At 41.4% G+C, this 13,918-nt stretch overlaps 1 protein-coding gene across 1 annotated transcript in view; it reads right to left on the reverse strand.

Moving 5' to 3' along the window:
• Mnb (minibrain) overlaps positions 1-13,918 on the reverse strand; it is a 79,487-nt gene that overhangs the window by 29,285 nt on the left and 36,284 nt on the right. Inside the window, exon 3 of the mRNA XM_071776788.1 lies at positions 1,249-1,499. Within this exon, the coding sequence (XP_071632889.1) occupies positions 1,249-1,499 (251 nt within the window). The remainder of the gene's footprint in view (positions 1-1,248; positions 1,500-13,918) is intronic.

Below are 13,918 nucleotides of genomic sequence, written 5' to 3' on the forward strand. Positions count from 1 at the left end.
CACTCTTCGCACGATCTGATAATGATTTCGCGACGTTGTTTATTCGTTTGCACGTTATAATCGCATCGATAACAGAAGATAAACAATTCGCGCAGTCCTTGCGCAAATGAATACTTTTCGTTCGGAAATCTAAGATTGAATTGTAACGTTCGGTTTTATCGCAATATTATTTTTATTATATGGTTCGATAATTGTGATCAAATCGCTTATCAATTTAGTGTTTCAATAAGTGGTGCCTACATCAACTCCCAACGGGAAAACGTATTAAGCATGATACGAGGATATTCTGGCAGAAGACTAAGATTGATGAATTTTAATCCGAAAAATTCGATTCGAAATCTATAAATAATCTTAGTATATGTATCTATATTTGAAAAATGAAAAAAATGTTGAGCATTATTGAGAAAGATAAAGATCGCATAAATTGACCATATCGTAAATTACAATGTCAAGTAGAACAAAATAACCATTTCTAATATTTACACGATAAAATTAGATTAATCGAGGTCTAAGATAATATTCCAACTACTAGATAAAAAATTTTTAGACATTTATTTGTCTGTAATAAATATGTATATAGATATGTATATAGATAGCTCTGCTAGCAGGGTTCTCGTTATCAAAAATGCTACAAACGTCGGAAGACAAAAATTTCCAATCCACCATCTTCATCCTCCGTCGCCGATAAATAGGTAGGCAATTACCGATAAAGATATTTTCTCATAATCCAAATATAGAGATATCCAGCCATCCATCACGCCTCACACGAAGCGTGGAAATACCTGAACAAACGATGCAACGGTAACTTTATTTTCGGACGTCTCGTCCTGGCCGATACAAGAGCTCAGAATACGCTTCCCTGGAAATAAAGAGGATTGTTCCTAACTTCGAAAAACTTGAAACAGTTTACACGGATGAGAGACAGAATTAACCAGTGCGGCCTGATAAGCTATCGGCGCGATGGAATCCTGTATATATCTGTCATCGCTTTGAATACCTAGTATATAGATACCGTAAAATTCTTGACGTGATAACCATTAATAATAATAATAATAATAATAATAATGATAATAATCTACATAACAGCATATACATATATATAATTTAAGTGTAGGCGTAAGATATAAGAAATTTGATAACACGTTTTAAAAACAAGGATTATTCGCGAGAAAACGCGCAGCGCAAGCCTCGGCGCGGCAGGAGCCCGCGGCCTTCCGCAGGTAAAGTCGCGACAACGTCAGTTCTTACCTCGTTGATGTGCTTGTAGGTCTTGATGAGGTCGACGCTGAGTTTCCTGAGGGGCGCCGTCGCTGGATCGCGAAACCTGTGGGGTATCCTGGCCTGCATGGCGTGAATGTCCGAGGGGGTCTCCTGCGGAACCCCGCCGACAGCCCCGCCACCCGCGGCACCAGCCCCACTGCATACCGCGGAGGGCATGGGCTCCTCGGCCACCAGGCGCCCGTAAAGGGGCGCACCGCCGGTCCCCGTCCTCCCGCTCACTGAAAGCACCAGGAGACAAACGGATCAATGCATGGCGACGGTCGAAGAGTACTCACTTTGATACACCCCCGCGTGTGCACGTTCCGCCTTCGAGCGCTGATCGCACAGGGGTACGTACGCGAGGGGGAAAGAGCTACTATATCGAGCTTCTGCTCGATTAAATTCTGTTTGACGTTTCCTTACTGCTACACGCGACCATCGGACACGATCGTATCGAAATATGTTACATTAAGGTCGAAATAAGACATGATCATTCCGAACGCGGATACGCAATGATCATTATGATCGTCGACTCTCGATTCTCGCAAACGTGATTCTCCGACGACAATCTTTCAAATTTATAAACTGAACAGAATAAAAGAAGCTTTGCTATCTTTCTTCTTTAATACTTTCTTGTAATTGTATTTCTGTTGGAAGTACTAAAATAAAAATCAAAACATCTCTGATGTTATGATTAAATCATTGAATATTAAAATCGTGAAAAAAATATATAAATATATAATACGCAAGAGATTATTATTCAGTATAATATTATATGTATTATTGTTCACACATACGCACGATATTGATTTTTGAAATTTGCATGGTAATTGCAGCGAGAAAATTCAACTCGTAGCTTTGCAGAAATGGATCAATGCGTGGTCGCGAGTTTAGTCAATGATCAATATTTATGTTTACTGCCTGATATTGACGTTTATCTGTTAAGTTTATCATTAGGTAATTAGATTCGCGTAGTAATTAGGGAACGTCAAGCAACCAAGTTGCAAGTTGTTTTGATCGATGCTGCGACGCTAAGATGTAAGATTATTATGCTTGCTGTGACAAATAAATTCGATTGCAGACATGTAATTTGAGGCGTAAAAATGAACTAAATTGATTAGGATTAAATATGTGTGTTTATTCACATGAAGTTATATTAACCTAATTTTTTACCTATAAATATAAGAAATTATTGGAAATCTTTCTATTTCTGAAAAAACTTTTGTTGTTGTTGCTACAAAGCTTGCTTGTGTGTTCAAAAATGCTATTTACGCTAATAATTAATCTTAAATAGGTAATGTATTAGTCATATAACTTGTCACGTTAATTATTCTTCTTCATCTTTTAAGCAGAACATAAAGGTAGTTCATTACACTATTAATGGTATAATATAAACGTCATCTTAATTAAAAATTATGTAAACACCCGCTCATAAAAAATATGCAATAGAAATATATATAAAAAAAGAAAAATATGAGCGATATCAAACACGGACATAAGACAGTAATGGACGAATATGTCGTAAATAATGCAAGATCCCGTTAGAATTATTATATGCCGTGCAATAATTTTACATCACTCGTGTTCCGTATTTTTGATTGCAGTAATTAGCAATCGTATTAGCTATTAATTTGAAACAATGTACGAGGAGAATACAACGACAATCGGTGGAATATCTCTTTCATCGAGGAAAGATCATTCGGTCCTGAGCTTCTTTTTTACGGTCGACGTTAAAGCCGCGACGTAATTAGCATCAGAAAAATTTCGCGGAGTCGCGTGTCCGCGAATGAATATGCGATTAAAACCGCCGCCGCTACTCCTCCGCAAACAGAATCGGTTTTGTTGAAATTACTCTCGGATAATCCCGTAATAATACCAGGGTATGTTAAATCCAACTCTTTTGTGGTCCGCGTGATAAGTTACCTTCTCTCTAATGGAGTTTTTCTCAACCTGATCAAAGTGTCCCTTTTAATAATATAATCATATACGTTGTTTCGATAAATCTACCGAAGCATACCAGGATTAGCGTTACTTTTTCACGAGTAAGAGACTCGCGATGATTAAGCACAGAGGATTGCGGGAAAATGACAGACGGCAATTTGCAACAACTCCTTCCGTGAAAAGTAATCCGTCCGAATGAATCACGACCGCGCGGGCTGGGAATTGCGATACGTTCGAAGAAGCATGCGTGTTGAAGAAACTCGCGTTGATTGTTTCTATAACGATCTGCCGCAGAAATAGACAGTAGTTCGCCCAGGTGCAATCTGCAACGGACCTTTTCTTCGTAAAGCGAAAAGGCAAAAGGCAAGAGCTTTTCGTCTTGACCGATTCGACGTTCGCGGAAAAGTATTCGTCGGCGCGGCCAAAGACTCAACCCTTTAACGAACGTCATAAAAAATAATAGATTCCTGTATAGTGTTGAAAATTACACGCGCGTCTCGTGGGAAGCGCCGTGTGCGATATAAATGTACACGCGTACGCGCACGGTATAATTGAAAGAGGAAATCTGATTCGAAAGATAGTATCCGAATGCTCGATTTCTTCTCTCCGGGCCGGGCGCGTGCCGGCGGTTTCGCTTAAGTATTTTCATCAGCCGTTGAAACGAGAGCTCTTTAAGGCGCTCTCGGGCGCTCTTCACGGCGAGGACGAACACTTGCGGTAGAGGAGAGGTGAGAACAAAAGCGCGCAAATGCGAGAGCATCGATAATTAACAATTCCGCCGGTGAATGGACCACTCTCGCGCGGTCCTCTTTCCTCTTCCTTTTTTTTCTGGCCGGTAAAAAGACCCGTTTCGCTTCCACAAGAAGTATAACGCTGCATTTACATCAGTCAAAAGCAATCTTAAGATACCGTAAAAATGTTAAAGAAATGTTGACATTAATTTAATTTTTGTTGCTATCGTAATTAATTTAATTTTTATCGTTGCCAATTCAATCTCGCTCCGGTAATTATGCAAGCAAGTTGCGAAAGCCACCACGTCTCTCGTGGGGAAGAAACGGAAAAATCTGACGTTTATTGTTTCGCGCTTTTGAAAGGATCAAATCGCTCGCGCGAGCCTCCAAATCAGATTGAGGAGTGAGACGAATGAAACCTAAATCTTGCGGAAGTCGAACAAAGAGAGCGAGAGAGAAGTGTCGATAATTAACAAGAAGGGACGAAACGTGTTCCATGCGCGGCGGAGAATCGGGACCGCAGCGAGTAGGTGGTCGTTAATTTTGACGTATGACTCCTCGTCCGTCCGTCGTCCGCTTCGGCACCCGCTGAAGCATTTACTGTCATTTTAACGACCCCGTTAGGTGACGCGGGCCGGCTTAACGCCGGACCGCTTGGTGCTACGTGAAACAGCACCCTTATAGGACCACCCACGTTTCGCCCTTTTTGCGCGGCCGTAGTCAAAGTTACTCGGCTTATTCGCGATTTGTTTTTCCTTCTTCCCTCTTCACGTGGGACGTAAATGTTACGAGATCATGCCCGGATAAAAATCTCACTCGTCGATACACTGTTAAATATTAAAGAATGAAATTTAAATCAATACCTTGAGTTAAATAACATTTTGTTATTTTTAACTACCATGTGCATCGAATATTTTAACTACATTGGTTTAGTTAAATTAATGATATGTTGAGTAGGAGCAGTGGCAATCTATAGGAATGGTTGAAAACGATTCAAATTGAGTATAATTTGACACTATAGATACTCAGTTGGTATACCAATTTAACAGTGTATACTTGTTTTTTCTATTTTTACTAATATATTTATTTTCATAATTTTTAAATGTCGGCTTACCGACAACAAACGGAATTCTCTCTTTCGGAAGGTCCGACTAAATAGCCGAGTTGGTGTTCCGCTCAGTCGTACCTTGAATGCCTCCTTGAAAAGCCTCTCGAGTAGAGAGGAAGGACAAAGAGCGCGCGCAATGAAATATACTCCGGAAGCAATTTAATTGTTTTTGCATATAGATTGAATGAAGCCGACGAAAAAGAAGTTTCATTAATTGCGTGCATTTTCGATACCGGTCAACTAATAACATCATAGTGTATCATATAATTTGTATTTCTGCACATCAGCCAATTAAAACAATTTTTAAATAAGAAATTAAATTATTTCGCAATATTTCCCCAACGATCGCTTACTTATGCACTTTACGACAATATTGTGACGCGATATAATTTAATGAGCTGAGAAATAACACGTCCGTGCAGATAAAGTTACTTCGCGTACTTCATTTGTCGCATTTTAGTTAATGAAATAACGAGGAAAGAATGTGCATGACTGGCTCGAACGAATAAATGCGCCATAGATCGAACATGTGACTGAGACAAGTGAATGGTTGAGTGTACAAACAAACGAATGAATGAATAAGCAACGGTAGATATAAGCGAGCAGAGTGCTTATTACGCTTTTCGCGATATTTCCAAGTATTATTGAATATTTTTATGCAAGCTCGTGTTTACCTTGAATTGTGTCTCGACTCATAACGAGCTTACGTGAAACGTGAAACGTAAATAAATTGAATTCCGACACAAGTGTCTTATAAAATTGGATAAAAACAAAAAGCAGTGAAATTTGATCATTGTACGTCGTTATGTAGCAAATAAAAGGATTAACACAATAATCACCGCCGTGTCACCGGTGGTCGACATTGGGATTTCCGTTTACGCCTTATCGGTCATCGGTGACCGTCATGAAGCGACAGTCAAATAAATATGTCACGTATTATATTTGCGTGCAAAATTCAATACTATAAATTTACTACTATAATATAAACGTTTTATTGTTCCTTTGAGTATAAAATAATTCAATTTGCGAAAAGTCACGTAAAATACGCTTGAACGTGTTAAGTAATTGTTACATTTCTGATTTACAATTAGTCTTAAATAAATAGCAAATTGATCATCTGGTCAAGGAAATTTATGATACAATTTGTGATATAATTATTCTCCTTCTCAAGACCCGATAATATTAAATGGAGAAATAATCACGTTAGAAAAATAGTCCTAAAAATAAATTAAATTATAAAACTGTCAAATAAAGATTACATATCACTTGTTTTCCGCTGTAAGGGCATTCATCGTCATTTACATATTTTATGTAACTGACATGAAAAATGCACACACTCTTCTGCATCGGAGCGCAAACTGAAAATGTAATTTTCCAACGAGTCGATCGCGTGACATGAATAATCATCGGCCGGGACCACCCGGGATTTGTTCGGGATATAATCGGGATATTACGAAGTACTGATCTTTTCCTCGTTTAGTTGCACCGTGTCTTTCCACTGCGGTATACACCTCCCTCCCCTCCCCCGGAACGATAAAAAAAATTGAGGCGAAAAAACATCGGCAAAAAAGCCGTCGATGCTCGAACTCGTCAACTCGGGGGCAAAACGATAACTTATCCAGCCAATCATTCACCACGCGAGACTTCAACGTACACACGTTACCGAAAGACACGCACCGAAGGGGAAGAAAGGGAAGGAAAAAAAAGCAAGAAAGCGACAGGAAAAGAGAGGAAAAAAGAGCGGAGGAAAAGGGGAGGAGCGGGATGAGAGAAAGAGACGCAGAAACGACAAAGGTAACGAGAAAATCACGACTAGGTCGGGTCAAATTTGCGGGCTGTCTATCCCCTTTGACCCGTTCCCTCCCTCCAAATCGTCCCTCACTTGTCTCCCTCCCCCCTCCCATTCGTCCTTCTCCTCCTCCTCCTTCTCCTCCTTCCGTACCTCACTATCCACCGTTTCCTTTTTTTTTATTATTATTTTACGAGCCACTGCGTATCGGAAAGCGGGGCTGTTCTCCCATCGCCTCGATGAGAGAGAGAGCCCCGCCGTCGTTGCTCCGTTTGAAATGTAGGCCAGGGCGCGGTTGAATGAAAAAAAATATTCATTAACACGCGCGGGAGTACAGCGGTTCTCCGTGCGCGCGTTTTCTTTCGCGTACGAGCATCGCAATGAGATGTGTAATCGATTAATCCGACGTAAGTCGCGCGCGTCTTTCCATCTATCCCGTAAAAAGAAATGGCGCGAGGATTTCGGACCACGAAAAATCTCGACGTGACGATCCCTTTGAGGATGGGACTTTGCAATCACATCGGTATCAGAGACGAAAAATCGATTAGAAAGAGGATTGTCCGCTCCGCGTTACATAATCTCTCGGAACATATGAAAAGATCGTAAGTCGTGGTTTAAATGAACCCTTTTCGTTCAAGAATCATTGCGTCTCTCGTCTCGATGATCCGCGCGAAAAATGTGTATCGAAGATCTCCGTTACTTGGGGTATTATTTTTCGAGCAATAAGCCGATATACGGCTCACGTGAAAACTGTTCTCGGCGCGCGCGCGGCGGCGGGCGTCTAGCCGTAATTCCTCGCGATTAGTAAGTCCTAAAGTTCATTTCGCACTTCAAACGAACCTACCGGATCGAAAACGCACCGTGGCGTGTGGAGAGAGTGAGCACCATCGACAAAAGATTCCTCGTTCCAAAAATATATCCCGGCTCGATCGTGAAAAATTCAGGCACATATCGATACAGAAAGCGGACGGGGAAGGGGGAGGAGCGGGAGAGGGGTGGATTATCCTGTCGGTCGATATAGGCGCGCCGCTGCCTGAAACTGGAACGTTTCGCACGAGAGTACGCGAACAACCCCCCTTTTCGCCGCGCGGATCGCGCACGGATTCTTTTTTCGTTCGTTCGCTCGCTCGTTTTCCTTTTTTTTCTCCCCCTTTTGTTTCTTTTTCCTCGCGAACCGAGAATTTTTCCGGTGCGGATGCGCGAGATAGGGCGAACTCGTCGATAACGTATTATCGAAACGAACGGTCTCGCACGTGGCGGCATAATGCCGAGTGCCATCTGTCGCGCCGTGTTTACCGTCCCTTTAATCTCGCCGAGGCGCGAGGGCACGACCCCGCAATTTTTGCCAATTTGAGCCCCCGCAGTCCCACGGTCGAATTCGGGCACCGCGGTAAACGTTACCGGTAGAATACGGTAACGAGTTCGGTTATCGGTTAGCCTTCACGGTAAAGCGGGGAGCACACACTTCTGTACAACGTATAAAATTGATTGGTCTATTTTCTTATGCACATGTATATGGACCAATCAGTTTTCTTATGCTTACGCATTATGCGTTGTGCAGAAGTGTGCTCCCCGCTTAAAGAAAAAAGATAAACACGCATCAGGATTACGCGTAAAAATAGCTATGCAAAATTGTCATTAAAATTCAGTCCTTGGTTTTAATTATAAATCCCTTAGTTGATTCAATCTATAGTTAAGATTATGATTTATTATAATTATATGTATAACCGTAGCGCTACTCATATCAAATTGATACTTTAATCTTTTTCTATCAACCTCTGCAAAGTCGGAAAACCGAAATACTTGGGGGAAAAAAAACGAAAATTTTCTTTCTGGATATAAAGGAAAAAGTATAAAACCCATGGGGCGACAATTTTGCTTCGATCTGATTGAAATTTCGTGTTCTGTGTGACAAATACGGCAGTATCTCGCATACCAATCTCTGATACGGCTAAAAAGTAATAAAAATTTCAGAATAGAATCTAGACACGTCTGTAACAAACCGTGTAAAAGCCGCTGCGGCTTCTCTTCTCTCTATATACGTAAATGTCGCGTTACAAGGTGCCGCAAGCCTCAAGCTGGGGGCGCGTGAAGTTCGCCGGAGATCGCGGAGACGAGATAACGCGTAGCGGCACGCATACGCGGGTTGAGAACCGCCGTCGCGAGGTCACGGAAGGCTTGACACAGGCCGTTCGCGATAGCCAGCACGCATTCCGCTTCATTCATGCTTCTTGATCCACCGCCCTTCATCCCCCTCGTCTGTCCTCACCCCCTCGATCCTACGACACCCCCGTTTTGCCCCCTCGTCCCTCCGTCCCTCCGTTCGCCCCCGCGGTCGAACCGTTCTCGGGGGGGTATTTGCAAGTACACGGTGCCGCGAGCCCCTCGTGTGCGAAACAATCGCAGTCGTATCTTTTTCTGACCTCGGCGAATGACTCCGCGCACCGCCGCGTCGCGGAGAAATTGCCGGCTCTTTCGCGAGAGAACGATTCTCCCTTTCTTTTTTTCCCCGAGACTTTCACATCGAGAACAGCTGAGCTCGCGAGATATGAAGAGAGAAAAGTGGCTTCAAATCCGCCCAATCTTCCCTCCCTCCGCCGCATAACGCTTTACATTTGTCTCCGCGTCGTCGTATTCGAAGTTACGTTTAATACAGAGACAGAAGAGACTCCCACATTCAGGGAGATCGTTTGCAACCGCGTAAGAAAAGTGGATCAATCGAAAGCAGTTACCTTCAGCCGTGTCCGCTTTTTTCCGAGTTAAAAATGCAGTTTTCTCCATTACTGATATCTAGTCTAGCCTCGAAAAAAAAAATAGATACGTCGTTTAACGTAGCGTTTCGTACAAACAAAATAAATTGAGCCCGCCCGCAGCTAAGTTTCTTGTATGAAAGAGCTAAGACTGATTTCTCCACTTTCGTGGCGCGGGTCACTAAGCATCTTACGCGGCGGGCTAAATAGATAGAGGTCTCTCTCTTTCTCTCTGTAAATAAAAAAAAGAAAAGGCAGAGATAGGGAAAAGTGTTTTAACCATTCGAGAACCGACTCTGGGCACGTCTATCACTTGCGGGAATGCAACACGGGTGGGTCGCATTAGCGCAACGCGTACGTCAACCTCGCGTGTTCGCGATCGCCCGCGCCGATAATAATCGTCCGGTATTCATTCACCGGCATTTAAAAGTGGTTAATTACGCCGGGAACGATTTTATTGTTCCCACCTGCCTCCTCGCAAACTCACGTCACCGCAGCGATGCGAAATGCGGGCGCGACGATTTCTTCCCGCAAAAATTATACTAGCGAAAGGGCCATCCCTTCAACACGCCAAGGGCAATCGTTTCTTCCGTACGTCGATAAAAAAATGTTCACCGCTTATATATTATTTTTGCAAATTTTAACAACCTATCATATACCGTATAGAATAGTTTTCGTTTGTCGCTGATTGATTTTTCGATTTTATTATTGATCGGCGATTAGTATCAATGCAAATAAAAATGGTCAACTATTTGTATTAAGTTTTCATCAAAAAATTAATATCGTATGATGCAACTCTGCGTTTTAACAGGAAATAATATTGAAAACCTTGAATTCTCCATAAAAATAACAATTGAAAATTGTTTAAAAAATATACAAAGGTAATAAGAAAGAATTAGGTAAAAGGTATACTAAAAGATATAGAAAAGACCAGTCGACTAACTATATTGCATTAGACTCGAGTTTTAGTTAGACATCTTCAGAGCCGAAATTCGCAATAAAATCTCAAGTTTATAACGTCGACGATATGTTAGGTACACCCGATACAATCGACACACGTAATATGTGTTACCGTTCATAATTGGCACCCTCTCTCTCTCCCTCTCCGTCTCTTCCCTCCCCCGCGCTCTCTAGCCTGGCTCTCGCCTATTATATCAACCTACATCCGGAAATGCCAAAGCTTCCCACGACCAGCGTTACTCACGAGCACCGTGTATGGCCCGTGTGTGCGACGACGACCGGGCGTTCTTGTCAAATAAAATCGATATTTAATACTCCACTCGGAATTGTGAATTATTATGATCCCACTTAGCCCGTCTTACGTACGTATCTAACTAAGGTAGGTAGGTAAGAAGGATACGGTGTACAATGCGAAGAGAAACAGACACTGTGGTATCGATTTTCTCGCTTTCACCGAAACAGGATTTCAAAAAGGAAGTGGATCAACATTACACGTTAAGTATTCCGTTTCTTTTTCCACATTACCGATATGGCGCACCAATCTATTTTTAACTTTTAACTTGTAGAATCCTACAAAAAGAAACCCAAAGGTAATTATAAATCGTAATATGTATAATTCTTTAATACTCCATAAATAAATAAAATTTTATTTCCATTATCGCTTCTAGGTATGATATATCTTTTAATATCCATTTCCTTAACGATCCGCGATTACTGAAAAAAATGTTAATTATGCACGAGTCTCGTTCACCCCAAATTATTTAAAGTATCTTTATCATCATTATCGCCAGGTTTAAAATAAAGAATGGGCGTCTTTTAAGAAAGACAAATCTCAAATTTATCGTTTTCTTTAAAATAAAAGCTCGCTTTTGTTTTCCGAAGCGTCTGGCTTTTGAACTTCGAGAAATAAAAATTGTGTTGTCGCGAAGGAAAAAGTACCAAAGACCTCCGCGATCTGTAAACGATAACGATAACGACGACAACGACGACGACGTCGATTGATAATAAGCGAACGCGAGGTGTATACGTTCGCTCTCCGCGAACGTATATCATAACTTTCGATCGTGGGCCTCAGGCAATATCGGAATTTGTAGCATTACGGTGATTATACTGATATAGAGCGTCGCGTCTTGTATTCGCCGTATCTGCCGCTGGAACAACATCCCCGGCGTTTGTTCAGCGTCTTGACCGTGCGTCTCCACCGAGGAAGAACTGAATCCGGTAGAAATGTTTTACCCTCACTAACATAAGCTATCCGACTGGAAACATCTTTCTGATGGCAATTTTACGTGCGCTTTATGTTTTGCATTAAAATATGTCACTATATTGATAAATTATATTAATTTTTTAGATATTCCAAGATATATTAATGTTGACACTATTGCATTTTTCAAGAACTGATATCGTCTCAAAACGACCGTAATCTCTAATAAGTAAACATAAATTAGAAATTAATTAACGTTTTTAACTGGGAATATTATTGAAGTAATTGGCTGAAAGATTCGTCTGATCGAAGTAGCTAGCAGAAGGGTGGCTAAGGATACAATTATAATCGGCTTAAAAATATTTCGCCTATAATTCACGCTAAATTTTATATTAACATAAAGTTATTAAGCTATCATTTTCGGATAAGAGGATTAAGCGGCAAAAAATCGTTACGCCGCAACGTCTTGCCGACCCGTTCGCAACCGAGACTGCCGTTTTCGTTACGCCGCTTGGCAGATGCTACGTAGGGGTGGTGACAGGGTGACGGGGCGAGACTCTCGCAATCAGAAATTCCCGTATATGGGAACGAGAGAGAGAGAGAGAGAGAGAAAAAGGGGAACGTGAGAGTGTGGGACAAGAACATCAGGCGGAAGAACGACGAAGACGACTGGTTGTATAAACCTATGTACACAACCAGTCGCATGTGACTCGAATACGGGACGATTCCTCCCGCCTGCGAGTTCTTCTCCTTCTCCTCCCTCTTCTTTGTCACCTCCCTCAAAAATTCTCGCGAGAGACCGGCAGATTTGCAAAAGACCGCAAACGCCATAGGTCGTAGGCGACGCGGACGCTACCTGCTTGCCTCTCGACTCTAGTCCCGGTGCGAAAGCGAGGGACAGAGACGAGACGAGAGGAAAGTACGAAAAAGAGCTAGAAGGGAAAAAGAGTCAACGCGAAGAGGAGAAGAAGGAGGAGAAGGAAGAGAAGGAGGTGCCAGAAAACAAGGAATAAGAAAGAGAGGGAAAGAGGAATTTCCGTCCAGAACTTGGTATACCTCTCATTTGCATAATATACGAGAGCCGTCCAATTCTCCACTCTTTCGACCCATGTCCTCTTTCGCGAAAGGAAAGGAGAAGAGCGAATTAAGGTGATGTACGTCATAATACATTTTAGCGCGAAACACGTGCATGTTACTATAAACTGCAGTAAAGCGCATAAGAACAAGCTAATGTACATACATAATATAAATATAAATTTTTCTATCTTTTCAATTGATTCCGTTGATTCTTCATCCAAAGCCAAACGTGAATTGCAAGCGTTTTTACTTCCTATCACTTACTACTGCTATAAAAATTAATGAGATTATTACTACGTAAAATCATTGGCACCAGAAGTACTTAAACTTGATAGTAAGTATACAACTAAAATATGCAACTAAAATATGAGATACTAAAGCAGAATGTATAGGCACGATATGCTTGCATCAAAAATAAAAATCTTAATGTCATTTTATGATACAGAAGATGAGACGTTGATGATGCAGCTTCGAGAGAGACGTTTCACTCTGATGATTAAGCTATTGCAAAATAACTGAAGGTAATTTTTAACTTTTTTCAATCTTTTGTTTTAAATATTTAAGTTAAAACTATAAGCGACAAAAGATAAATTATTGAAAAACATTATTTTCGAGATGATTTTACTCCCCCCCCCTCTCTTTCTCTCTGTTTCCTGTTCTAAAGCTACACATGATAATCATCATGCTTATATAATAATATAAATCCTAAAAAAAAGAGAAATAAAAGTAAATGTGCTGAATTTCTTTGGTAAATGTTATCGGCTGTTTATTCACTGACCTCGCCCAATCATACGGTCTTGCGGCATTGCGTCTCTCTCTCTTTTTTATCTCATGCGGTCTACTTTTACGTTCGAACGTGCTCTGACATGACAAATATGCGTTCGAATCGTAACTGGTAATTGCCTGTTACTGGCAGGACGTGCACGTGTAATTCATCGTTGTTGTCCGATGACAGCTATAAAAACCAACGGAATGTCAAAGAGTGACGGATTTGACTACGAGGTGCGTTACGCAACAAATTCTATGTATTCACTACGTATTTCTCGTCCATAAAAATCTATCTCGTGCGAAAAGAATGCGATAAGAGGGCATGCATGG

Source organism: Temnothorax longispinosus, chromosome 4 (assembly GCF_030848805.1).
Source record: "Temnothorax longispinosus isolate EJ_2023e chromosome 4, Tlon_JGU_v1, whole genome shotgun sequence".
Classification (NCBI taxonomy): domain Eukaryota; kingdom Metazoa; phylum Arthropoda; class Insecta; order Hymenoptera; family Formicidae; genus Temnothorax; species Temnothorax longispinosus.